General features: G+C 42.5%; 1 protein-coding gene across 3 annotated transcripts in view; it reads right to left on the reverse strand.

Annotated features, from left to right (window-relative positions):
* The window catches only part of LOC106592074 (collectin-12), a 133,729-nt gene that overhangs the window by 45,538 nt on the left and 63,809 nt on the right, over positions 1–24,382 (reverse strand). For all 3 annotated transcript variants that reach the window (XM_045694578.1, XM_045694577.1, XM_045694579.1), the window contains exons 3-5: positions 22,086–22,208; positions 5,777–5,863; positions 5,318–5,646 (exon numbers count right to left, since the gene is read on the reverse strand). In XM_045694578.1, coding sequence (XP_045550534.1) covers positions 5,318–5,646; positions 5,777–5,863; positions 22,086–22,208 — 539 coding nt within the window. The remainder of the gene's footprint in view (positions 1–5,317; positions 5,647–5,776; positions 5,864–22,085; positions 22,209–24,382) is intronic.

The following is a 24,382-nucleotide window of genomic DNA, read 5'->3' on the forward strand; positions in this document are numbered from 1 at the left end:
AGTAACGTCATGAGTTTATGGTCCATTGTTTAGCTAGCTAGCTACATGTCATAACAAAAGACTCCACTCTAATTTTGACAGTATTTTCATTTCAAGTTAAAGTGTACAGTTAGCTAACGTTAGCTGGCTGGCTCGCTAACTAACGTTACGTCATGCGTTGGGATTCATTGTTTCCCTAGCTAGCTAACTCGCTACATTTCTTATCGTCTTAGTGTACCAGAGCGCAGAATAACTGATGCATTTGAACGTTCAACACACGTTGAATATGTCTGGTGTCAGTAAACATCGGCAACAAAGCGTAATTCAATTGTTGCCAGCAGCACAGTTAGTTACCAACGCTCTGGATATCATGAAAGCAGCCTAACCAGCTCTGCTAGGGGGAGTAAAATAGTCTGAGTGGGGTGTTCTCTCATTATGTGTCAGGACGTAGCTAGCCAATGTTAGCCAGTTGGGTGTTTGACTGTAGTTGTGAGGTTAGAGCTTTCGGAACAACCCTACTCATTAGCCAGAGTGTCCAATGTGCGCTCTGAACGTGAAACCACAGATAGAGCAATGGGGCGAGTAAGGTTCAGTGAGCTGTTCTCTCTCTCTCTCTCTCTCTCTTAGATGTCTGGAAGTTAGTACAGAACGGTTGGATCAACCCTTAAAGAGATGGGTTGGTCTAAGGCTTAAGAGAGTGTGAACAATGCTGAATGGGTGTAGACAACGAAGGGCTCTCCAATAGTTGTACCAAAACATTGAAAGACGTTTTTCTCAAAAGTGAGTTTACAAGTTGATCAACTTTCAAAGCTTAATTACTTTCCCATTGTTTCCTCAAATGCAGTGTATGCTATACCATTTTGTAGTTCTGAGTATCTACTTTTATCCAATGTAAAAAACAGAAATTCAAATGTTGCTACATAAGACTGAATCCAGCTGGTGAGTCACATAAGACACCAATGTCAATGAAAATTCGCAAATCAGCTTGATTGGAGGTACAGAACACACTCCCCGAGAACCATGTACCTGTCATGGATCCCTCTGGAACTTTCATTGCGGACACCTGGCCCTTATTCCCACTGATTGTACTTGTATATATGTGCCCTTTGTTCCCATGTCATTACCGACTTAGCTCAACACCTAGGCTAAGCATTACCGACCTAGCTCAACACCTAGGCTAAGCATTACCAACCTAGCTCAACAACCAAGCTAAGCATTACCGACCTAGCTCAACACCCAAGCTAACCATTACCAACCTAGCTCAATACCCAGGCTAAGCATTACCAACCTAGCTCAATACCTAGGCTAAGCATTACCAACCTAGCTCAATACCTAGGCTAAGCATTACTGACCTAGCTCAACACCCAAGCTAACCATTACCAACCTAGCTCAATACCTAGGCTAAGCATTACCAACCTAGCTCAATACCCAAGCTAAGCATTACCAACCTAGCTCAACAACCAAGCTAACCATTACCAACCTAGCTCAACACCTAGGCTAAACATTACCAACCTAGCTCAATACCTAGGCTAAGCATTACCGACCTAGCTCAGTACCTAGGCTAAGCATTACCGACCTAGCTGAACAACCAAGCTAAGCATTACCAACCTAGCTCAATACCTAGGCTAAGCATTACCGACCTAGCTCAACACCTAGGCTAAGCATTACCAACCTAGCTCAACACCCAAGCTAAGCATTACCAACCTAGCTCAACAACCAAGCTAACAATTACCAACCTAGCGCAACACCTAGGCTAAGCATTACCGACCTAGCTCAATACCTAGGCTAAGCATTACCAACCTAGCTCAATACCTAGGCTAAGCATTACCGACCTAGCTCAACACCCAAGCTAAGCATTACCAACCTAGCTCAATACCTAGGCTAAGCATTACCGACCTAGCTCAACACCTAGGCTAAGCATTACCAACCTAGCTCAACAACCAAGCTAAGCATTACCAACCTAGCTCAATACCTAGGCTAAGCATTACCGACCTAGCTCAAAACCTAGGCTAAGCATTACCGACCTAGCTCAACACCTAGGCTAAGCATTACCAACCTAGCTCAACAACCAAGCTAAGCATTACCAACCTAGCTCAATACCTAGGCTAAGCATTACCGACCTAGCTCAATACCTAGGCTAAGCATTACCAACCTAGCTCAATACCTTGGCTAAGCATTACCGACCTAGCTCAACACCTAGGCTAAGCATTACCGACCTAGCTCAACACCTAGGCTAAGCATTACCAACCTAGCTCAACAACCAAGCTAAGCATTACCAACCTAGCTCAATACCTAGGCTAAGCATTACCGACCTAGCTCAATACCTAGGCTAAGCATTACCAACCTAGCTCAACACCCAAGCATTAGACTACAGTGACCATTAGACTTGACACCTTTCGGACTGAGTAAGTTTGTTTAAATGTGTAATTTCTCACATTATTAGTGGAGCTGACAATGTTTTAGCAACATTACATTTGATTAAAATCTGTTCATATACACCCACAGGAAGAATGACACTTTCTGACAAGCGAGCACAAGCAAGTCATTTTCATGTTTTCCTGAATTCATAGAATGTTTGTGAAAAATCTATAGCAAGCAATGTGTTTCGACAATTATTAATTGTCTAATCGTGAATGCTGATTGGTTAAAAGCGCATTCCAGCTGGTGTCTATTCCACAAGATACCACCGGCTAAATCTATGACGTTAAAATGCCTATTTACTCTGTTCCATCTGACTGCGCAATCCACTGTCTCATCAGCCCAGGCAGGGAAGTAATAAACTTGAATAGTAAAGCCCTCTTAACTAGCTCAAATAGCCGACCAATCAGCCTGTTACCAACCCTTAGTAAACTTTAGGAAAAAATAGTGTTTGACCAGATACAATGCTATTTCACAGTAAAGAAATTGACAACAGACTCTCAGCACACTTGTAGGTAAGGACACTCAACAAGGACAGCACTTACACAAATGACTGATGATTGGCTGAGAGAAATTGATGATAAAATGATTGTGGAGACTGTCTTGTTAGACTTCAGTGCAGCTTTTGACATTATCCATCATAGTCTGCTGCTGGAAAAAGGTATGTGTTATGGCATCTGTGACATTTTAGTGACGGAGGGCATGGGTAGTGTCATGACGTTGCCCTGTTGGTGAGGTTTATCCCCCCATAAATACCTGGTTGTGAACTATGAAACACGCCCTTCTCTCCACCACTACAAAGCCCCTTGACGAAAGTCAACTTATTTTCCCAATGACGTGAGGACTGCTGTCCATACGTTAAAAAGGCTAATATCAACTACAGAACTAAGCCAACCTCAGCGTGAGTTCTGGTTGCAAATGGTTGAATGACTACAACCTAACGAAATTAACATTGTGTCCCTCGTGGTGTGAGGACTGATGTCCATACGTTTAGATGGGAGAATTTTAACGTGGATGTGACAATCGACAAGCTAGAAGGATGAATTTTGACTACACCAGCCAGAATATAGCATGAGCTTATAGTACGGCAACTTGGTAAGAACTTTAAACTCTTATTCACTAAGGAAGTGATACATCCTAGACGTCGAGTTATCAGCAGCAGCTGTAAACGTGGGCTAGGAAAGGATGGACAATCTCTTCAGAACGACAGGGTACCACAACGTAGCCATTCTACCACACAACGACGGTACTACAACGTACCCATTCTACCACAAGACATATTCTTCAAAGGACAAGATCTCTGTTGAGCAACCCAGCCTTCCATCTATGACCTATCTATCGAAGCGCAGCTCAGAGTAAATATTTCTTGCATTTTCCTTTTCCAAATAGGCGGTTATTTAGAATGCATAAGATAAACCCAACCCGCTTTCTTTGTGTAACCATCCGTCATATCGGTTCTGTCCCCCAGGGACGTTTCCTTGTATGGCATAATTAGTAATCAATATATGATCCATCCTGTGTATATGTAATTCTGTGTGATTATTTAGGTATTTAGTAAATAAATAATAAAACCAAATGTTGTATTGCTGAATCAACTTGTTAGCCAGGGTTCGTGAAGATAACCAAGAATGTTACGACGTTCAGTTGAGACTGAATAAGGTGACGATTAATAATTGACTGCTATTGATATAAAAGATTACCAGGTCTTTAAGAGTTTATTTGGAAGACAACAGCTCCATAAACATTCTTCCGTGGTGCCCCGACTTTCTAGTTAATTACATTTACATGATTAGTTTAATCAGATAATATTAATTACAGATTAAGGATTTTATATAATAGCATGTCATATCACTTAATCCGGCATAGCAAAGACATGACATTAATGACGCCCCATGCGAGGAATCTAAAAAAGGATGATGCTTTCATTTTGATTCAGCCTATATAAAACTGAAGAGCAGATTACATACTACACCCAGTTTATTATACACATTATTGTAGACAGGAATTATTGGTGGTGTGTGTATTCTGAAGACTGCCTCCGTGTTGTTCTCTGACGTAGCCAGTGGGTAGCGTAAGCTATACATTTCTAGTACTCGGGCTGAGAAAGCTAATTATAGAAATTTGAGAAATAGAGCATTTGGCCAAACGAAGGGCTATTTCTGCCTCCGCGGGTAGGCTCGGTCATTATTAATTTCTCGAGCAAGGACAAAGAGCCAGCCGATTGAAATTGAGTAGATATTAGCTTGACCAGCGATAATTATCTCTCTCTCTTGCATTTCCACGCAAGTAGACCACGGTGCATTTCGTTGTTTGCTGAGCGTTCCGGTTAAAAATCGTCAAAATAACGGCGAAAAGGGTTTGAACATAATACGTTATAAGTCAAACCTTTCCCTTGCTGAAGGGGATCCTATGTTATGCCTGAAAGTGTACAAAGTAGGATTAGCTTGCACTAGATGCTAAGCTAACAAAGGGAAAACAGCCGTTTTGTTTTTCCTGTGTTACGTTGAAATTCTTCCGCCTTGCGCAAAGGAAGTCCAGCCCCGTGTACTTCCGTTTGATTTCAGCGTGTGCTATCAGTGGCCTCTGAAGAATTGCCAGTACATTCCTTTAAGAAGAATTATTCAGGTGACACTCAAGTGGTTTTAAGCTACATAGTAATTTGACAGAGGTAGTGATCTATCCATTGTTCAGCACAGCATTTGATAAAACAGGACCATGTTTGCAAAACAAATGGTTCTGAGCTTAATTGAATATCACACAGGTAAGCTAACAGATACCGAAATCAGGAATGCAGACAGGCTCTAAAGACCTCTATATCTATATGACTGACTGTGTCGAACACGTGGATTTCCTTTCTTTTTCAGCTTCAGATCAATGCCTACTTCTTACTTAAAATGTTTGTTTTTAATAGATACTAGACCTGTGTCTGCCCCTGCTCCTGGACTTGTCTCTGTAGTCCGTCCTGCAGCCTGGTGGAATCTGTCTGCAGCCCTCCTATTATCCCTCCATATGAGGCCAGGGTAGTGTTGACACTGTGTAGTGAGGCAGTGCTGCCGTCCAGTAAACTCTGTAGGGACGCCTGGCTACTCTGCATGTCCTCTCCTGTGACCTGTAGCTGATTCAGCACAGCATGGTTAGTAGAGGCCCTCTGGGACACGTTGTCTAGCTGGCTCTGAAGCGTTTGGATGTCTGACTTAAAGGTTGAGATATCACTGCTGGCGTTGGCGGCCTTCTCCCCTGTCTGGTCATCTACATAGTCAACAACGACATCAACAACATCATCATCATCAACAACAACATAACAACATCATCAAAAATAACAACAATAGTCATAGAGTAACAACAGAATGTCACACTAGCTAACACACTGAAGACTCACCAAGCTTCTTCAAGTCTGTTTCCACCGCTGTGATCTTCCCACCATAGTTCTGCATCTCTTCTGTCACATTGTCCACTCGCTGGACCACTAGGACGAAAACAGCCAGCCAGTTAGTCAGTCAGTCAAGTAACCATTCAGCCAATTAGTCAGTAAGGAAACCAGTCAGCCAGCCAGTCAGTAAGTCAGGTAACCAGTCAGCCAATTCGTCAGTAAGGGAATCAGTCAGTCAGTTAGTCTGCCAGCAATTCAGCCAGCTAGCCAGTCAGCAGGTTAGCCAGCTAGTAAGTCAGCCACCCAGTTAGTCAGTCAGTCCGTCATGTAACCAGTCAGCCAGTTAGTCAGTAAGGGAACCAGTAAGACAGCCAGTCAGCCAGACAGTCAGCCAGGTAACCAGTCAGTCAGTCAGGTAACCAGTCAGTCAGTCAGGTAACCAGTCAGTCAGTCAGTCAGTCAGTCAGGTAACCAGTCAGTCAGTCAGTCAGTCAGGTAACTAGTCAGTCAGTCAGTCAGTAAGGTAACCAGCCAGTCAGTCAGTCAGTCAGTCATTCTGTCATCCTGCCAGGTATCCAGTACACCATCCCTCCACTAGTTAGTCAGTCAGGTAACCTGTCAGTCAGTCAGTCAGGTAATCAGTCAGTCAGTCAGTCAGTAAGGTAACCAGCCAGTCAGTCAGTCAGTCATTCTGTCATCCTGCCAGGTATCCAGTACAACATCCCTCCACTAGTCAGTCAGTAGGGTTGAATGACAGGAACCCGGTTACAGATTTACCTAGATTTATGGACCCGTTTGGCTGTTGGTAGAACATGGCACTTGCAACACTAAGGTTGTGGGTTAGATTCCCACGGGGTTCACAATGCAGGTAGACCTATTATCTCATCATGGTAAAATCTTTTCTTGTGACAGGTAGTCCCTACATTTGCTGCAGCATACAGTAGACTATGCTACAGTAATATAAGAACCAAATGAGTGTCTAATTTACACATATCCATCTGGTTTTCAGGTGTTACCCTATTTGTTATTGTAAATAATTGCGCCTGCAGAGTTTTAAAACGGCCTATTACTTGAATATTGTTGCATTACATCAGTGCACGCACAAGCATTCTCTCTGAGTCAATTCCACATCTACTAAGCTATATGTTTTTTAAAACATGTCACTACAAGGAACAACAGGTAGTCCCCCAAAAAAATCTAAAGGAAGTTTGTTCTGAAGTGTTTGTCCTATAGCTGACAAATATAAGATCAACAAACGTGTTATTTTTCTTCTATGTATTTAACCCCATGTAAACAGTCTCCATATATAGTTCCATACATTTTTTCAACTGGTACCGGGGGACCTTGTGAGGCCTGTGGTGGAGTCTTGTGAGGCCTGTGGGCATCCTAGAGCCAAACATGTACATGTTCGTGAGAGTCTCATCTTTGCAGAGGCGTCATATTAGTGTGTAGTCCAAATGATTTGGGCGGTACATTCAGAAGTTGGCAGATTGGCTGTATCAACTTCAGATGACTCTCCTGACACTTGTGGAGGTCGTAGAGCAAAACAGTCCAAGGACAGCACAGATAGAGTGTACATGTACTGTAGTGTCCCTGTAGTGGACTATTCATTTAAGCCCTTTAACTGCATGTCCAATTCGTGACGGTAAATGACAATTGTAATATATTGCTTTTGGGCAGTGTCCATTGGCCATATTATATATTGCCAGTGCTAACATTTCATACTGCAAATGTCTAATGGACACTGTCCATTTCCAATGTATTTAAGCAGTTATTTACCATCACCAAATAGACAGGCTGAAATCAACACCAACGAGTGAGGGAGAGAAAAAAATAGCTCTGCTAGTCTGTCCCGAGTTCAATGAGCCCAACAATTGGGCATTTCAGCAATGTAACAGCATGTCCAATTTGTGATAGTAAATGCCCATTGTAATATATGGTTAATCGAAAGTGTCCATTACACATACAATATGTTGCCAACATGTTATACGACATTGGACAGTCTCCAATGTCAATATATATAAATAGGGATTTCCCACAGTGTCCATTGCACATATAGTATATTGCCAGCGCCAGCATATTATACTGCATTGAACAGTGTCGATTTTCAATATATTTGAAAAGGGATTTCCAGTGGAAATATCCTGAATTGGGCAGGCCATATCTCAGTGCTAGAACATAGCAGTTCAGTTGGATTGTTGGTTCACTACTTTGAAATGAAAATTCTGACTTCCAATACTCAAACATGGCAAATAGACCTTCTAGGCTGATTTGGGACTTAACATACTGATATATACCATTTGGTCATTATAAAGGCCATTTGGACATGGTTTGTTGACTTTGGAGTTTGGAACCTGACTTTCTGTGATCATATGTGGCAAATGAACATGACATCCTGATTTGGTACTTTCAATACTTACATGTAGCATTTGGATGTTAAATATGCCATTTGGACATGTTTCACTGACTTTTGGGTTTGGAACCTGACTTCCTATGATCATATGTAAAAGTGGAACTTTCGCGCATTTGGGGTATTATATGCTTGATACAGACATAACATAGGCCTTATGGACAAAATCACATAAAATAAGACAAAAATATATCCATATGGTTTGTTAGTAATAGATAATTTACAAACAATTAGAAAAAAACTGAAAAAATACTTTTTACGATGGTTTTGATATTTGTAATTTCAACATTGAGATGTGAATTTCTGTCAATCTGCGATATGGTTTCTGACGGTAGAGCGCACGCGCCATCTATAAGATTTTTGGTTTATTACATGGTCCATTAGGCATCTGCAATTTCCAACATGTTTTGGATGATCTGCCATTGAAATTGGAGGTATTTGCTTTTGTGTATATTGTTTGTCCAATGGTAATGTTGTCTCACTGATGTAGTGTTGTGTAAAGGTTAGTCTGGTCCATGTTGTCTCAGGGATGTAGTGTTGTGTTAGTCAGGTCCATGTTGTCTCACTGATGTAGTGTTGTGTTAGTCTGGTCCATGTTGTCTCAGTGATGTAGTGTTGTGTAAAGGTTAGTCAGGTCCATGTTGTCTCATTGATGTAGTATTGTGTTAGTCAGGTCCATGTTTTCTCAGTGATGTAGTGTTGTGGTTAGTCAGGTCCATGTTGTCTCAGTGATGTAATGTTGTGTTAGTCTGGTCTATGTTGTCTCAGTGATGTAATGTTGTGTTAGTCAGGTCCATGTCGTCTCAGTGATGTAGTGTTGTGTTAGTCAGGTCCATGTTGTCTCAGTGATGTAGTGTTGTGTTAGTCAGGTCCATGTTGTCTCAGTGATGTAGTGTTGTGTTAGTCAGGTCCATGTTGTCTCAGTGATGTAGTGTTGTGTTAGTCAGGTCCATGTTGTCTCAGTGATGTAGTGTTGTGTTAGTCTGGTCCATGTTGTCTCAGTGATGTAGTGTTGTGTTAGTCAGGTCCATGTTGTCTCAGTGATGTAGTGTTGTGTTAGTCAGGTCCATGTTGTCTCAGTGATGTAGTGTTGTGTTAGTCAGGTCCATGTTGTCTCAGTGATGTAGTGTTGTGTTAGTCAGGTCCATGTTGTCTCAGTGATGTAGTGTTGTGTTAGTCAGGTCCATGTTGTCTCAGTGATGTAGTGTTGTGTTAGTCAGGTCCATGTTGTCTCAGTGATGTAGTGTTGTGTTAGTCAGGTCCATGTTGTCTCAGTGATGTAGTGTTGTGTTAGTCAGGTCCATGTTGTCTCAGTGATGTAGTGTTGTGTTAGTCAGGTCCATGTTGTCTCAGTGATGTAGTGTTGTGTTAGTCAGGTCCATGTTGTCTCAGTGATGTAGTGTTGTGTTAGTCAGGTCCATGTTGTCTCAGTGATGTAGTGTTGTGTTAGTCAGGTCCATGTTGTCTCAGTGATGTAGTGTTGTGTTAGTCAGGTCCATGTTGTCTCAGTGATGTAGTGTTGTGTTAGTCAGGTCCATGTTGTCTCAGTGATGTATTGTGTTAGTCAGGTCCATGTTCTCTCAGTGATATAGTGTTGTGTAAAGGTTAGTCAGGTCCATGTTATCTCAGTGATGTAGTGTTGTGTTAGTCTGGTCCATGTTGTCTCATTGATGTAGTGTTGTGTTAGTCAGGTCCATGTTGTCTCAGTGATGTAGTGTTGTGTTAGTCAGGTCCATGTTGTCTCAGTGATGTAGTGTTGTGTTAGTCAGGTCCATGTTGTCTCAGTGATGTAATGTTGTGTTAGTCAGGTCCATGTTGTCTCAGTGATGTAGTGTTGTGTTAGTCAGGTCCATGTTGTCTCAGTGATGTAGTGTTGTGTTAGTCAGGTCCATGTTGTCTCAGTGATGTAGTGTTGTGTTAGTCAGGTCCATGTTGTCTCAGTGATGTAGTGTTGTGTTAGTCAGGTCCATGTTGTCTCAGTGATGTAGTGTTGTGTTAGTCAGGTCCATGTTGTCTCAGTGATGTAGTGTTGTGTTAGTCAGGTCCATGTTGTCTCAGTGATGTAGTGTTGTGTTAGTCAGGTCCATGTTGTCTCAGTGATGTAGTGTTGTGTTAGTCAGGTCCATGTTGTCTCAGTGATGTAGTGTTGTGTTAGTCAGGTCCATGTTGTCTCAGTGATGTAGTGTTGTGTTAGTCTGGTCCATGTTGTCTCAGTGATGTAGTGTTGTGTTAGTCAGGTCCATGTTGTCTCAGTGATGTAGTGTTGTGTTAGTCAGGTCCATGTTGTCTCAGTGATGTAGTGTTGTGTTAGTCAGGTCCATGTTGTCTCAGTGATGTAGTGTTGTGTTAGTCAGGTCCATGTTGTCTCAGTGATGTAGTGTTGTGTTAGTCAGGTCCATGTTGTCTCAGTGATGTAGTGTTGTGTTAGTCAGGTCCATGTTGTCTCAGTGATGTAGTGTTGTGTTAGTCAGGTCCATGTTGTCTCAGTGATGTAGTGTTGTGTTAGTCAGGTCCATGTTGTCTCAGTGATGTAGTGTTGTGTTAGTCAGGTCCATGTTGTCTCAGTGATGTAGTGTTGTGTTAGTCAGGTCCATGTTGTCTCAGTGATGTAGTGTTGTGTTAGTCAGGTCCATGTTGTCTCAGTGATGTAGTGTTGTGTTAGTCAGGTCCATGTTGTCTCAGTGATGTAGTGTTGTGTTAGTCAGGTCCATGTTGTCTCAGTGATGTAGTGTTGTGTTAGTCAGGTCCATGTTGTCTCAGTGATGTAATGTTGTGTTAGTCAGGTCCATGTTGTCTCAGTGATGTAGTGTTGTGTTAGTCAGGTCCATGTTGTCTCAGTGATGTAGTGTTGTGTTAGTCAGGTCCATGTTGTCTCAGTGATGTAGTGTTGTGTTAGTCAGGTCCATGTTGTCTCAGTGATGTAGTGTTGTGTTAGTCAGGTCCATGTTGTCTCAGTGATGTAGTGTTGTGTTAGTCAGGTCCATGTTGTCTCAGTGATGTAGTGTTGTGTTAGTCAGGTCCATGTTGTCTCAGTGATGTAGTGTTGTGTTAGTCAGGTCCATGTTGTCTCAGTGATGTAGTGTTGTGTTAGTCAGGTCCATGTTGTCTCAGTGATGTAGTGTTGTGTTAGTCAGGTCCATGTTGTCTCAGTGATGTAGTGTTGTGTTAGTCAGGTCCATGTTGTCTCAGTGATGTAGTGTTGTGTTAGTCAGGTCCATGTTGTCTCAGTGATGTAGTGTTGTGTTAGTCAGGTCCATGTTGTCTCAGTGATGTAGTGTTGTGTTAGTCAGGTCCATGTTGTCTCAGTGATGTAGTGTTGTGTTAGTCAGGTCCATGTTGTCTCAGTGATGTAGTGTTGTGTTAGTCAGGTCCATGTTGTCTCAGTGATGTAGTGTTGTGTTAGTCAGGTCCATGTTGTCTCAGTGATGTAGTGTTGTGTTAGTCAGGTCCATGTTGTCTCAGTGATGTAGTGTTGTGTTAGTCAGGTCCATGTTGTCTCAGTGATGTAGTGTTGTGTTAGTCAGGTCCATGTTGTCTCAGTGATGTAGTGTTGTGTTAGTCAGGTCCATGTTGTCTCAGTGATGTAGTGTTGTGTTAGTCAGGTCCATGTTGTCTCAGTGATGTAGTGTTGTGTTAGTCAGGTCCATGTTGTCTCAGTGATGTAGTGTTGTGTTAGTCAGGTCCATGTTGTCTCAGTGATGTAGTGTTGTGTTAGTCAGGTCCATGTTGTCTCAGTGATGTAGTGTTGTGTTAGTCAGGTCCATGTTGTCTCAGTGATGTAGTGTTGTGTTAGTCAGGTCCATGTTGTCTCAGTGATGTAGTGTTGTGTTAGTCAGGTCCATGTTGTCTCAGTGATGTAGTGTTGTGTTAGTCAGGTCCATGTTGTCTCAGTGATGTAGTGTTGTGTTAGTCAGGTCCATGTTGTCTCAGTGATGTAGTGTTGTGTTAGTCAGGTCCATGTTGTCTCAGTGATGTAGTGTTGTGTTAGTCAGGTCCATGTTGTCTCAGTGATGTAGTGTTGTGTTAGTCAGGTCCATGTTGTCTCAGTGATGTAGTGTTGTGTTAGTCAGGTCCATGTTGTCTCAGTGATGTAGTGTTGTGTTAGTCAGGTCCATGTTGTCTCAGTGATGTAGTGTTGTGTTAGTCAGGTCCATGTTGTCTCAGTGATGTAGTGTTGTGTTAGTCAGGTCCATGTTGTCTCAGTGATGTAGTGTTGTGTTAGTCAGGTCCATGTTGTCTCAGTGATGTAGTGTTGTGTTAGTCAGGTCCATGTTGTCTCAGTGATGTAGTGTTGTGTTAGTCAGGTCCATGTTGTCTCAGTGATGTAGTGTTGTGTTAGTCAGGTCCATGTTGTCTCAGTGATGTAGTGTTGTGTTAGTCAGGTCCATGTTGTCTCAGTGATGTAGTGTTGTGTTAGTCAGGTCCATGTTGTCTCAGTGATGTAGTGTTGTGTTAGTCAGGTCCATGTTGTCTCAGTGATGTAGTGTTGTGTTAGTCAGGTCCATGTTGTCTCAGTGATGTAGTGTTGTGTTAGTCTGGTCCATGTTGTCTCAGTGATGTAGTGTTGTGTTAGTCAGGTCCATGTTGTCTCAGTGATGTAGTGTTGTGTTAGTCAGGTCCATGTTGTCTCAGTGATGTAGTGTTGTGTTAGTCTGGTCCATGTTGTCTCAGTGATGTAATGTTGTGTTAGTCAGGTCCATGTTGTCTCAGTGATGTAGTGTTGTGTTAGTCAGGTCCATGTTGTCTCAGTGATGTAGTGTTGTGTTAGTCAGGTCCATGTTGTCTCAGTGATGTAGTGTTGTGTTAGTCAGGTCCATGTTGTCTCAGTGATGTAGTGTTGTGTTAGTCAGGTCCATGTTGTCTCAGTGATGTAATGTTGTGTTAGTCAGGTCCATGTTGTCTCAGTGATGTAGTGTTTTGTTAGTCAGGTCCATGTTGTCTCAGTGATGTAGTGTTGAGTTAGTCTGGTCCATGTTGTCTCAGTGATGTAGTGTATTGTTAGTCAGGTCCATGTTTCTCAGTGTTGTAGTGTTGTGTTAGTCAGGTCCATGTTGTCTCAGTGATGTAGTGTTGTGTTAGTCAGGTCCATGTTGTCTCAGTGATGTAGTGTTGTGTTAGTGAGGTCCATGTTGTCTCAGTGATGAAGTGTTGTGTTAGTCAGGTCCATGTTGTCTCAGTGATGTAGTGTTGTGTTAGTCAGGTCCATGTTGTCTCAGTGATGTAGTGTTGTGTTAGTCAGGTCCATGTTGTCTCAGTGATGTAGTGTTGTGTTAGTCAGGTCCATGTTGTCTCAGTGATGTAGTGTTGTGTTAGTCAGGTCCATGTTGTCTCAGTGATGTAGTGTTGTGTTAGTCAGGTCCATGTTGTCTCAGTGATGTAGTGTTGTGTAAAGGTTAGTCTGATCCATGTTGTCTCAGTGATGTAATGTTGTGTTAGTCAGGTCCATGTTGTCTCAGTGATGTAGTGTTGTGTTAGTCTGGTCCATGTTGTCTCACTGATGTAGTGTTGTGTTAGTCAGGTCCATGTTGTCTCAGTGATGTAGTGTTGTGTTAGTCTGGTCCATGTTGTCTCAGTGATGTAATGTTGTGTTAGTCTGGTCTATGTTGTCTCAGTGATGTAATGTTGTGTTAGTCAGGTCCATGTCGTCTCAGTGATGTAGTGTTGTGTTAGTCAGGTCCATGTTGTCTCAGTGATGTAGTGTTGTGTTAGTCAGGTCCATGTTGTCTCAGTGATGTAGTGTTGTGTTAGTCAGGTCCATGTTGTCTCAGTGATGTAGTGTTGTGTTAGTCAGGTCCATGTTGTCTCAGTGATGTAGTGTTGTGTTAGTCAGGTCCATGTTGTCTCAGTGATGTAGTGTTGTGTTAGTCAGGTCCATGTTGTCTCAGTGATGTAGTGTTGTGTTAGTCAGGTCCATGTTGTCTCAGTGATGTAGTGTTGTGTTAGTCAGGTCCATGTTGTCTCAGTGATGTAGTGTTGTGTTAGTCAGGTCCATGTTGTCTCAGTGATGTAGTGTTGTGTTAGTCAGGTCCATGTTGTCTCAGTGATGTAGTGTTGTGTTAGTCAGGTCCATGTTGTCTCAGTGATGTAGTGTTGTGTTAGTCAGGTCCATGTTGTCTCAGTGATGTAGTGTTGTGTTAGTCAGGTCCATGTTGTCTCAGTGATGTAGTGTTGTGTTAGTCAGGTCCATGTTGTCTCAGTGATGTAGTGTTGTGTTAGTCAGGTCCATGTTGTCTCAGTGATGTAGTGTTGTGTTAGTCAGGTCCATGTTGTCTCAGTGATGTAGTGTTGTGTTAGTCAGGTCCATGTTGTCTCAGTGATGTAGTGTTGTGTTAGTCAGGTCCATGTTGTCTCAGTGATGTAGTGTTGTGTTAGTCAGGTCCATGTTGTCTCAGTGATGTAGTGTTGTGTTAGTCAGGTCCATGTTGTCTCAGTGATGTAGTGTTGTGTTAGTCAGGTCCATGTTGTCTCAGTGATGTAGTGTTGTGTTAGTCAGGTCCATGTTGTCTCAGTGATGTAGTGTTGTGTTAGTCAGGTCCATGTTGTCTCAGTGATGTAGTGTTGTGTTAGTCAGGTCCATGTTGTCTCAGTGATGTAGTGTTGTGTTAGTCAGGTCCATGTTGTCTCAGTGATGTAGTGTTGTGTTAGTCAGGTCCATGTTGTCTCAGTGATGTAGTGTTGTGTTAGTCAGGTCCATGTTGTCTCAGTGATGTAGTGTTGTGTTAGTCAGGTCCATGTTGTCTCAGTGATGTAGTGTTGTGTTAGTCAGGTCCATGTTGTCTCAGTGATGTAGTGTTGTGTTAGTCAGGTCCATGTTGTCTCAGTGATGTAGTGTTGTGTTAGTCAGGTCCATGTTGTCTCAGTGATGTAGTGTTGTGTTAGTCAGGTCCATGTTGTCTCAGTGATGTAGTGTTGTGTTAGTCAGGTCCATGTTGTCTCAGTGATGTAGTGTTGTGTTAGTCAGGTCCATGTTGTCTCAGTGATGTAGTGTTGTGTTAGTCAGGTCCATGTTGTCTCAGTGATGTAGTGTTGTGTTAGTCAGGTCCATGTTGTCTCAGTGATGTAGTGTTGTGTTAGTCAGGTCCATGTTGTCTCAGTGATGTAGTGTTGTGTTAGTCAGGTCCATGTTGTCTCAGTGATGTAGTGTTGTGTTAGTCAGGTCCATGTTGTCTCAGTGATGTAGTGTTGTGTTAGTCAGGTCCATGTTGTCTCAGTGATGTAGTGTTGTGTTAGTCAGGTCCATGTTGTCTCAGTGATGTAGTGTTGTGTTAGTCAGGTCCATGTTGTCTCAGTGATGTAGTGTTGTGTTAGTCAGGTCCATGTTGTCTCAGTGATGTAGTGTTGTGTTAGTCAGGTCCATGTTGTCTCAGTGATGTAGTGTTGTGTTAGTCAGGTCCATGTTGTCTCAGTGATGTAGTGTTGTGTTAGTCAGGTCCATGTTGTCTCAGTGATGTAGTGTTGTGTTAGTCAGGTCCATGTTGTCTCAGTGATGTAGTGTTGTGTTAGTCAGGTCCATGTTGTCTCAGTGATGTAGTGTTGTGTTAGTCAGGTCCATGTTGTCTCAGTGATGTAGTGTTGTGTTAGTCAGGTCCATGTTGTCTCAGTGATGTAGTGTTGTGTTAGTCAGGTCCATGTTGTCTCAGTGATGTAGTGTTGTGTTAGTCTAGGTCCATGTTGTCTCAGTGATGTAGTGTTGTGTTAGTCAGGTCCATGTTGTCTCAGTGATGTAGTGTTGTGTTAGTCAGGTCCATGTTGTCTCAGTGATGTAGTGTTGTGTTAGTCAGGTCCATGTTGTCTCAGTGATGTAGTGTTGTGTTAGTCAGGTCCATGTTGTCTCAGTGATGTAGTGTTGTGTTAGTCAGGTCCATGTTGTCTCAGTGATGTAGTGTTGTGTTAGTCAGGTCCATGTTGTCTCAGTGATGTAGTGTTGTGTTAGTCAGGTCCATGTTGTCTCAGTGATGTAGTGTTGTGTTAGTCAGGTCCATGTTGTCTCAGTGATGTAGTGTTGTGTTAGTCAGGTCCATGTTGTCTCAGTGATGTAGTGTTGTGTTAGTCAGGTCCATGTTGTCTCAGTGATGTAGTGTTGTGTTAGTCAGGTCCATGTTGTCTCAGTGATGTAGTGTTGTGTTAGTCTGGTCCATGTTGTCTCAGTGATGTAGTGTTGTGTTAGTCAGGTCCATGTTGTCTCAGTGATGTAGTGTTGTGTTAGTCAGGTCCATGTTGTCTCAGTGATGTAGTGTTGTGTTAGTCAGGTCCATGTTGTCTCAGTGATGTAGTGTTGTGTTAGTCTGGTCCATGTTGTCTCAGTGATGTAGTGTTGTGTTAGTCAGGTCCATGTTGTCTCAGTGATGTAGTGTTGTGTTAGTCAGGTCCATGTTGTCTCAGTGATGTAGTGTTGTGTTAGTCAGGTCCATGTTGTCTCAGTGATGTAGTGTTGTGTTAGTCAGGTCCATGTTGTCTCAGTGATGTAGTGTTGTGTTAGTCAGGTCCATGTTGTCTCAGTGATGTAGTGTTGTGTTAGTCAGGTCCATGTTGTCTCAGTGATGTAGTGTTGTGTTAGTCAGGTCCATGTTGTCTCAGTGATGTAGTGTTGTGTTAGTCAGGTCCATGTTGTCTCAGTGATGTAGTGTTGTGTTAGTCAGGTCCATGTTGTCTCAGTGATGTAGTGTTGTGTTAGTCAGGTCCATGTTGTCTCAGTGATGTAGTGTTGTGTTAGTCAGGTCCATGTTGTCTCAGTGATGTAGTGTTGTGTTAGTCAGGTCCATGTTGTCTCAGTGATGTAGTGTTGTGTTAGTCAGGTCCATGTTGTCTCAGTGATGTAGTGTTGTGTTAGTCAGGTCCATGTTGTCTCAGTGATGTAGTGTTGTGTTAGTCAGGTCCATGTTGTCTCAGTGATGTAGTGTTGTGTTAGTCAGGTCCATGTTGTCTCAGTGATGTAGTGTTGTGTTAGTCAGGTCCATGTTGTCTCAGTGATGTAGTGTTGTGTTAGTCAGGTCCATGTTGTCTCAGTGATGTAGTGTTGTGTTAGTCAGGTCCATGTTGTCTCAGTGATGTAGTGTTGTGTTAGTCAGGTCCATGTTGTCTCAGTGATGTAGTGTTGTGTTAGTCAGGTCCATGTTGTCTCAGTGATGTAGTGTTGTGTTAGTCAGGTCCATGTTGTCTCAGTGATGTAGTGTTGTGTTAGTCAGGTCCATGTTGTCTCAGTGATGTAGTGTTGTGTTAGTCAGGTCCATGTTGTCTCAGTGATGTAGTGTTGTGTTAGTCAGGTCCATGTTGTCTCAGTGATGTAGTGTTGTGTTAGTCAGGTCCATGTTGTCTCAGTGATGTAGTGTTGTGTTAGTCAGGTCCATGTTGTCTCAGTGATGTAGTGTTGTGTTAGTCAGGTCCATGTTGTCTCAGTGATGTAGTGTTGTGTTAGTCAGGTCCATGTTGTCTCAGTGATGTAGTGTTGTGTTAGTCAGGTCCATGTTGTCTCAGTGATGTAATGTTGTGTTAGTCAGGTCCATGTTGTCTCAGTGATGTAGTGTTGTGTTAGTCAGGTCCATGTTGTCTCAGTGATGTAGTGTTGTGTTAGTCAGGTCCATGTTGTCTCAGTGATGTAGTGTTGTGTTAGTCAGGTCCATGTTGTCTCAGTGATGTAATGTTGTGTTAGTCAGGTCCATGTTGTCTCAGTGATGTAGTGTTGTGTTAGTCAGGTCCATGTTGTCTCAGTGATGTAGTGTTGTGTTAGTCAGGTCCATGTTGTCTCAGTGATGTAGTGTTGTGTTAGTCAGGTCCATGTTGTCTCAGTGATGTAGTGTTGTGTTAGTCAGGTCCATGTTGTCTCAGTGATGTAGTGTTGTGTTAGTCAGGTCCATGTTGTCTCAGTGATGTAGTGTTGTGTTAGTCAGGTCCATGTTGTCTCAGTGATGTAGTGTTGTGTTAGTCAGGTCCATGTTGTCTCAGTGATGTAGTGTTGTGTTAGTCAGGTCCATGTTGTCTCAGTGATGTAGTGTTGTGTTAGTCAGGTCCATGTTGTCTCAGTGATGTAGTGTTGTGTTAGTCAGGTCCATGTTGTCTCAGTGATGTAGTGTTGTGTTAGTCAGGTCCATGTTGTCTCAGTGATGTAGTGTTGTGTTAGTCAGGTCCATGTTGTCTCAGTGATGTAGTGTTGTGTTAGTCAGGTCCATGTTGTCTCAGTGATGTAGTGTTGTGTTAGTCAGGTCCATGTTGTCTCAGTGATGTAGTGTTGTGTTAGTCAGGTCCATGTTGTCTCAGTGATGTAGTGTTGTGTTAGTCAGGTCCATGTTGTCTCAGTGATGTAGTGTTGTGTTAGTCAGGTCCATGTTGTCTCAGTGATGTAGTGTTGTGTTAGTCAGGTCCATGTTGTCTCAGTGATGTAGTGTTGTGTTAGTCAGGTCCATGTTGTCTCAGTGATGTAGTGTTGTGTTAGTCAGGTCCATGTTGTCTCAGTGATGTAGTGTTGTGTTAGTCAGGTCCATGTTGTCTCAGTGATGTAGTGTATTGTTAGTCAGGTCCATGTTGTCTCAGTGATGTAGTGTTGTGTTAGTCAGGTCCATGTTGTCTCAGTGATGTAGTGTTGTGTTAGTCTGGTCCATGTTGTCTCAGTGATGTAGTGTTGTGTTAGTGAGGTCCATGTTGTCTCAGTGATGAAGTGTTGTGTTAGTCAGGTCCATGTTGTCTCAGTGATGTAGTGTTGTGTTAGTCAGGTCCATGTTGTCTCAGTGATGTAGTGTTGTGTTAGTCAGGTCCATGTTGTCTCAGTGATGTAGTGTTGTGTTAGTCAGGTCCATGTTGTCTCAGTGATGTAGTGTTGTGTTAGTCAGGTCCATGTTGTCTCAGTGATGTAGTGTTGTGTTAGTCAGGTCCATGTTGTCTCAGTGATGTAGTGTTGTGTTAGTCAGGTCCATGTTGTCTCAGTGATGTAGTGTTGTGTTAGTCAGGTCCATGTTGTCTCAGTGATGTAGTGTTGTGTTAGTCAGGTCCATGTTGTCTCAGTGATGTAGTGTTGTGTTAGTCAGGTCCATGTTGTCTCAGTGATGTAGTGTTGTGTTAGTCAGGTCCATGTTGTCTCAGTGATGTAATGTTGTGTTAGTCTGGTCTATGTTGTCTCAGTGATGTAGTGTTGTGTTAGTCAGGTCCATGTTGTCTCAGTGATGTAGTGTTGTGTTAGTCAGGTCCATGTTGTCTCAGTGATGTAGTGTTGTGTTAGTCTGGTCCATGTTGTCTCAGTGATGTAATGTTGTGTTAGTCAGGTCCATGTTGTCTCAGTGATGTAGTGTTGTGTTAGTCAGGTCCATGTTGTCTCAGTGATGTAGTGTTGTGTTAGTCTGATTAATGTTGTCTCGGTGATGTAGTGTGTTGTTAGTCAGGTCCATGTTGTCTCAGTGATGTAGTGTTGTGTTAGTCAGGTCCATGTTGTCTCAGTGATGTAGTGTTGTGTTAGTCAGGTCCATGTTGTCTCAGTGATGTAGTGTTGTGTTAGTCAGGTCCATGTTGTCTCAGTGATGTAGTGTTGTGTTAGTCAGGTCCATGTTGTCTCAGTGATGTAGTGTTGTGTTAGTCAGGTCCATGTTGTCTCAGTGATGTAGTGTTGTGTTAGTCAGGTCCATGTTGTCTCAGTGATGTAATGTTGTGTTAGTCAGGTCCATGTTGTCTCAGTGATGTAGTGTTGTGTTAGTCAGGTCCATGTTGTCTCAGTGATGTAGTGTTGTGTTAGTCAGGTCCATGTTGTCTCAGTGATGTAGTGTTGTGTTAGTCAGGTCCATGTTGTCTCAGTGATGTAGTGTTGTGTTAGTCAGGTCCATGTTGTCTCAGTGATGTAGTGTTGTGTTAGTCAGGTCCATGTTGTCTCAGTGATGTAGTGTTGTGTTAGTCAGGTCCATGTTGTCTCAGTGATGTAGTGTTGTGTTAGTCAGGTCCATGTTGTCTCAGTGATGTAGTGTTGTGTTAGTCTGGTCCATGTTGTCTCAGTGATGTAGTGTTGTGTTAGTCAGGTCCATGTTGTCTCAGTGATGTAGTGTTGTGTTAGTCAGGTCCATGTTGTCTCAGTGATGTAGTGTTGTGTTAGTCAGGTCCATGTTGTCTCAGTGATGTAGTGTTGTGTTAGTCAGGTCCATGTTGTCTCAGTGATGTAGTGTTGTGTTAGTCAGGTCCATGTTGTCTCAGTGATGTAGTGTTGTGTTAGTCAGGTCCATGTTGTCTCAGTGATGTAGTGTTGTGTTAGTCAGGTCCATGTTGTCTCAGTGATGTAGTGTTGTGTTAGTCAGGTCCATGTTGTCTCAGTGATGTAGTGTTGTGTTAGTCAGGTCCATGTTGTCTCAGTGATGTAGTGTTGTGTTAGTCAGGTCCATGTTGTCTCAGTGATGTAGTGTTGTGTTAGTCAGGTCCATGTTGTCTCAGTGATGTAGTGTTGTGTTAGTCAGGTCCATGTTGTCTCAGTGATGTAGTGTTGTGTTAGTCAGGTCCATGTTGTCTCAGTGATGTAGTGTTGTGTTAGTCAGGTCCATGTTGTCTCAGTGATGTAGTGTTGTGTTAGTCAGGTCCATGTTGTCTCAGTGATGTAGTGTTGTGTTAGTCAGGTCCATGTTGTCTCAGTGATGTAGTGTTGTGTTAGTCAGGTCCATGTTGTCTCAGTGATGTAGTGTTGTGTTAGTCAGGTCCATGTTGTCTCAGTGATGTAGTGTTGTGTTAGTCTGGTCCATGTTGTCTCAGTGATGTAGTGTTGTGTTAGTCAGGTCCATGTTGTCTCAGTGATGTAGTGTTGTGTTAGTCAGGTCCATGTTGTCTCAGTGATGTAGTGTTGTGTTAGTCAGGTCCATGTTGTCTCAGTGATGTAGTGTTGTGTTAGTCAGGTCCATGTTGTCTCAGTGATGTAGTGTTGTGTTAGTCAGGTCCATGTTGTCTCAGTGATGTAGTGTTGTGTTAGTCAGGTCCATGTTGTCTCAGTGATGTAGTGTTGTGTTAGTCAGGTCCATGTTGTCTCAGTGATGTAGTGTTGTGTTAGTCAGGTCCATGTTGTCTCAGTGATGTAGTGTTGTGTTAGTCAGGTCCATGTTGTCTCAGTGATGTAGTGTTGTGTTAGTCAGGTCCATGTTGTCTCAGTGATGTAGTGTTGTGTTAGTCAGGTCCATGTTGTCTCAGTGATGTAGTGTTGTGTTAGTCAGGTCCATGTTGTCTCAGTGATGTAGTGTTGTGTTAGTCAGGTCCATGTTGTCTCAGTGATGTAGTGTTGTGTTAGTCAGGTCCATGTTGTCTCAGTGATGTAGTGTTGTGTTAGTCAGGTCCATGTTGTCTCAGTGATGTAGTGTTGTGTTAGTCAGGTCCATGTTGTCTCAGTGATGTAGTGTTGTGTTAGTCAGGTCCATGTTGTCTCAGTGATGTAGTGTTGTGTTAGTCAGGTCCATGTTGTCTCAGTGATGTAGTGTTGTGTTAGTCAGGTCCATGTTGTCTCAGTGATGTAGTGTTGTGTTAGTCAGGTCCATGTTGTCTCAGTGATGTAGTGTTGTGTTAGTCAGGTCCATGTTGTCTCATTGATGTAGTGTTGTGTTAGTCAGGTCCATGTTGTCTCATTGATGTAGTGTTGTGTTAGTCAGGTCCATGTTGTCTCATTGATGTAGTGTTGTGTTAGTCAGGTCCATGTTGTCTCATAGATGTAATGCTATCCTTTCATTATTGGGGTGAAACCCTACAGCCTTTAAAACATTCAACCAACAGAAACACAGCCACGACTCTAACTCTAATCCCAACCCTAACCCCGGTCTCCCGTGTGTGTTTAGGATGCTATTTAGAGTAGGGTCTACTAACCGGGTTATTTACTTGGACTGTTACCCAAGCTGATGAAATAAAGACAGACAGATAGACATACAGACAGATAGATATACAGACACATAGACAGACAGACAAACATACCTTTATGTCCGAGCAAAGCCACGGCAATGGTGAGCAGGGCACATAGTACATAGAGCAGAGCTATAGCAGCTCTCAGAGCCCAGTCATTCTTACACTTGCTGCATTCAGGGCCTTCCTGGATCCCTGGAAATATAAAACACAACACACAACCATTACAACAAACAACCATTACAACACACAACCATTACAACAGACAACACACGACCATTACAACACACAACACACAACCATTACAACACACAACCATTACAACACACAACCATTACAACACACAGCCATTACAACACACAACCATTACAACACACAACACACAACCATTACAACAAACAACCATTACAACACACAACCATTACAGCACACAACACACAACCATCACAACACACAACCATTACAACACACAACCATTACAACACACAACCATTACAACCATTACAACACAACCATTACAACACACAACCATCACAACACACAACCATTACAACACACAACCATTACACCACACAACCATTACAACACATAACCATGACAACACACAACCATCACAACACACAACCATTACAACACACAACCATTACAACACATTCAGCTATAAGGGGCAGCAGTGGTTTGAGTGGTTTGAGCGTTGGGCCAGCAACCATCACAACACACAACCATTACACCACACAACCATTACAACACACAACCATCACAACACACAACCATTACAACACACAACCATTACACCACACAACCATTACAACACACAACTATTAGAACACACAACCATTACAACACATACAGCTATAAGGGGCAGCAGTGGTTTGAGTGGTTTGAGCGTTGGGCCAGTAACCAAGAGGTTGCTGGATCAAATCCCCGAGCTGACAAGGTAAAAATCTGTCATTCTACCCCTGAACAATGCAGTTAACCTGTTAGGGCTAGGGGGCAGCATTGACACGGCTGGATAAAAAACATACCCGATTTAATCTGGTTACCACTCCTACTCAGTAACTAGAATATGCATATACTTATTACATATGGATAGAAAACACCCTAAATTTTCTAAAACTGTTTGAATGGTGTCTGTGAGTATAACAGAACTCAAATGGCAGGTCAAAACCTGAGAGATTCCTTTACAGGAAGTGGCCTGTCTGACCATTTCTGGAACTTCTTTGCCATCTCTATCATTTACTAAGGATCTCTGCTCTAACGTGACACTTCCCACGTCTTCCATAGGCTCTCATAGCCCGGGAAAAAAGAGAATGTCGTCATTCCAGCCCCAGGCTGAAACACATTATCGCCTTTCTCAAGTGGCCCATCAAGAGACACTAGCTTATGCGCGTGACCCCGACCGCCCCCGCCTTTGGGATTTTTTCCTCTGTTTGCCGAAAAGGAGATTCCCTGTCGGAATTTTATCGCTTTTCTACGAGAAAAATGACGTAAAAATTGATTTTAAACAGCGGTTGACATGCTTCGACGTACGGCAATGGAATACTTTGAATTTTATTGTCAGGAATTGCGCCAAGCGCGCGACACTTCTTTACTATTTCGGATAGTGTCTGGAACGCACGAACAAAACGCCGCTATTCGGATATAACGATGGATTATTTTGGACCAAACCAACATTTGTTATTGAAGTAGACGTCCTGGGTGTGCATTCTGACGAAGACAACAAAAGGTAATGACATTTTTATAATAGTAAATATGATTATGGTGAGTGCTAAACTTGCCGGGTGTCTAAATAGCGAGCCCGTGATGCCTGGGCTATGTACTTAGAATATTGCAAAATGTGCTTTCACCAAAAAGCTATTTTAAAATCGGACATATCGAGTGCATAGAGGAGGTCTGTATCTATAATTCTTAAAATAATTGTTATGCTTTTTGTGAACGTTTATCGTGAGTAATTTAGTAAAATGTTAGCGAATTCCCCGTAAGTTTGCGGGGGTATGCTAGTTCTGAACGTCACATGCTAATGTAAAAAGCTGGTTTTTGATATAAATATGAACTTGATTGAACAAAACATGCATGTATTGTATAACATAATGTCCTAGGGTTGTCATCTGATGAAGATCATCAAAGGTGAGTGCTGCATTTAGCTGTCTTCTGGGTTTTGGTGACATTATATGCTGGCTTGAAAAATGGGTGTCTGATTATTTCTGGCTTGGTACTCTGCTGACATAATCTAATGTTTTGCTTTCGTTGTAAAGCCTTTTTGAAATCGGACAGTGTGGTTAGATTAACGAGAGTCTTATCTTTAAATGGCTGTAAAATAGTCATATGTTTGAGAAATTGAAGTAATAGGATTTTGAAGATTTTGAAAA

This window comes from Salmo salar, chromosome ssa14 (genome assembly GCF_905237065.1).
Source record: "Salmo salar chromosome ssa14, Ssal_v3.1, whole genome shotgun sequence".
NCBI lineage: Eukaryota > Metazoa > Chordata > Actinopteri > Salmoniformes > Salmonidae > Salmo > Salmo salar.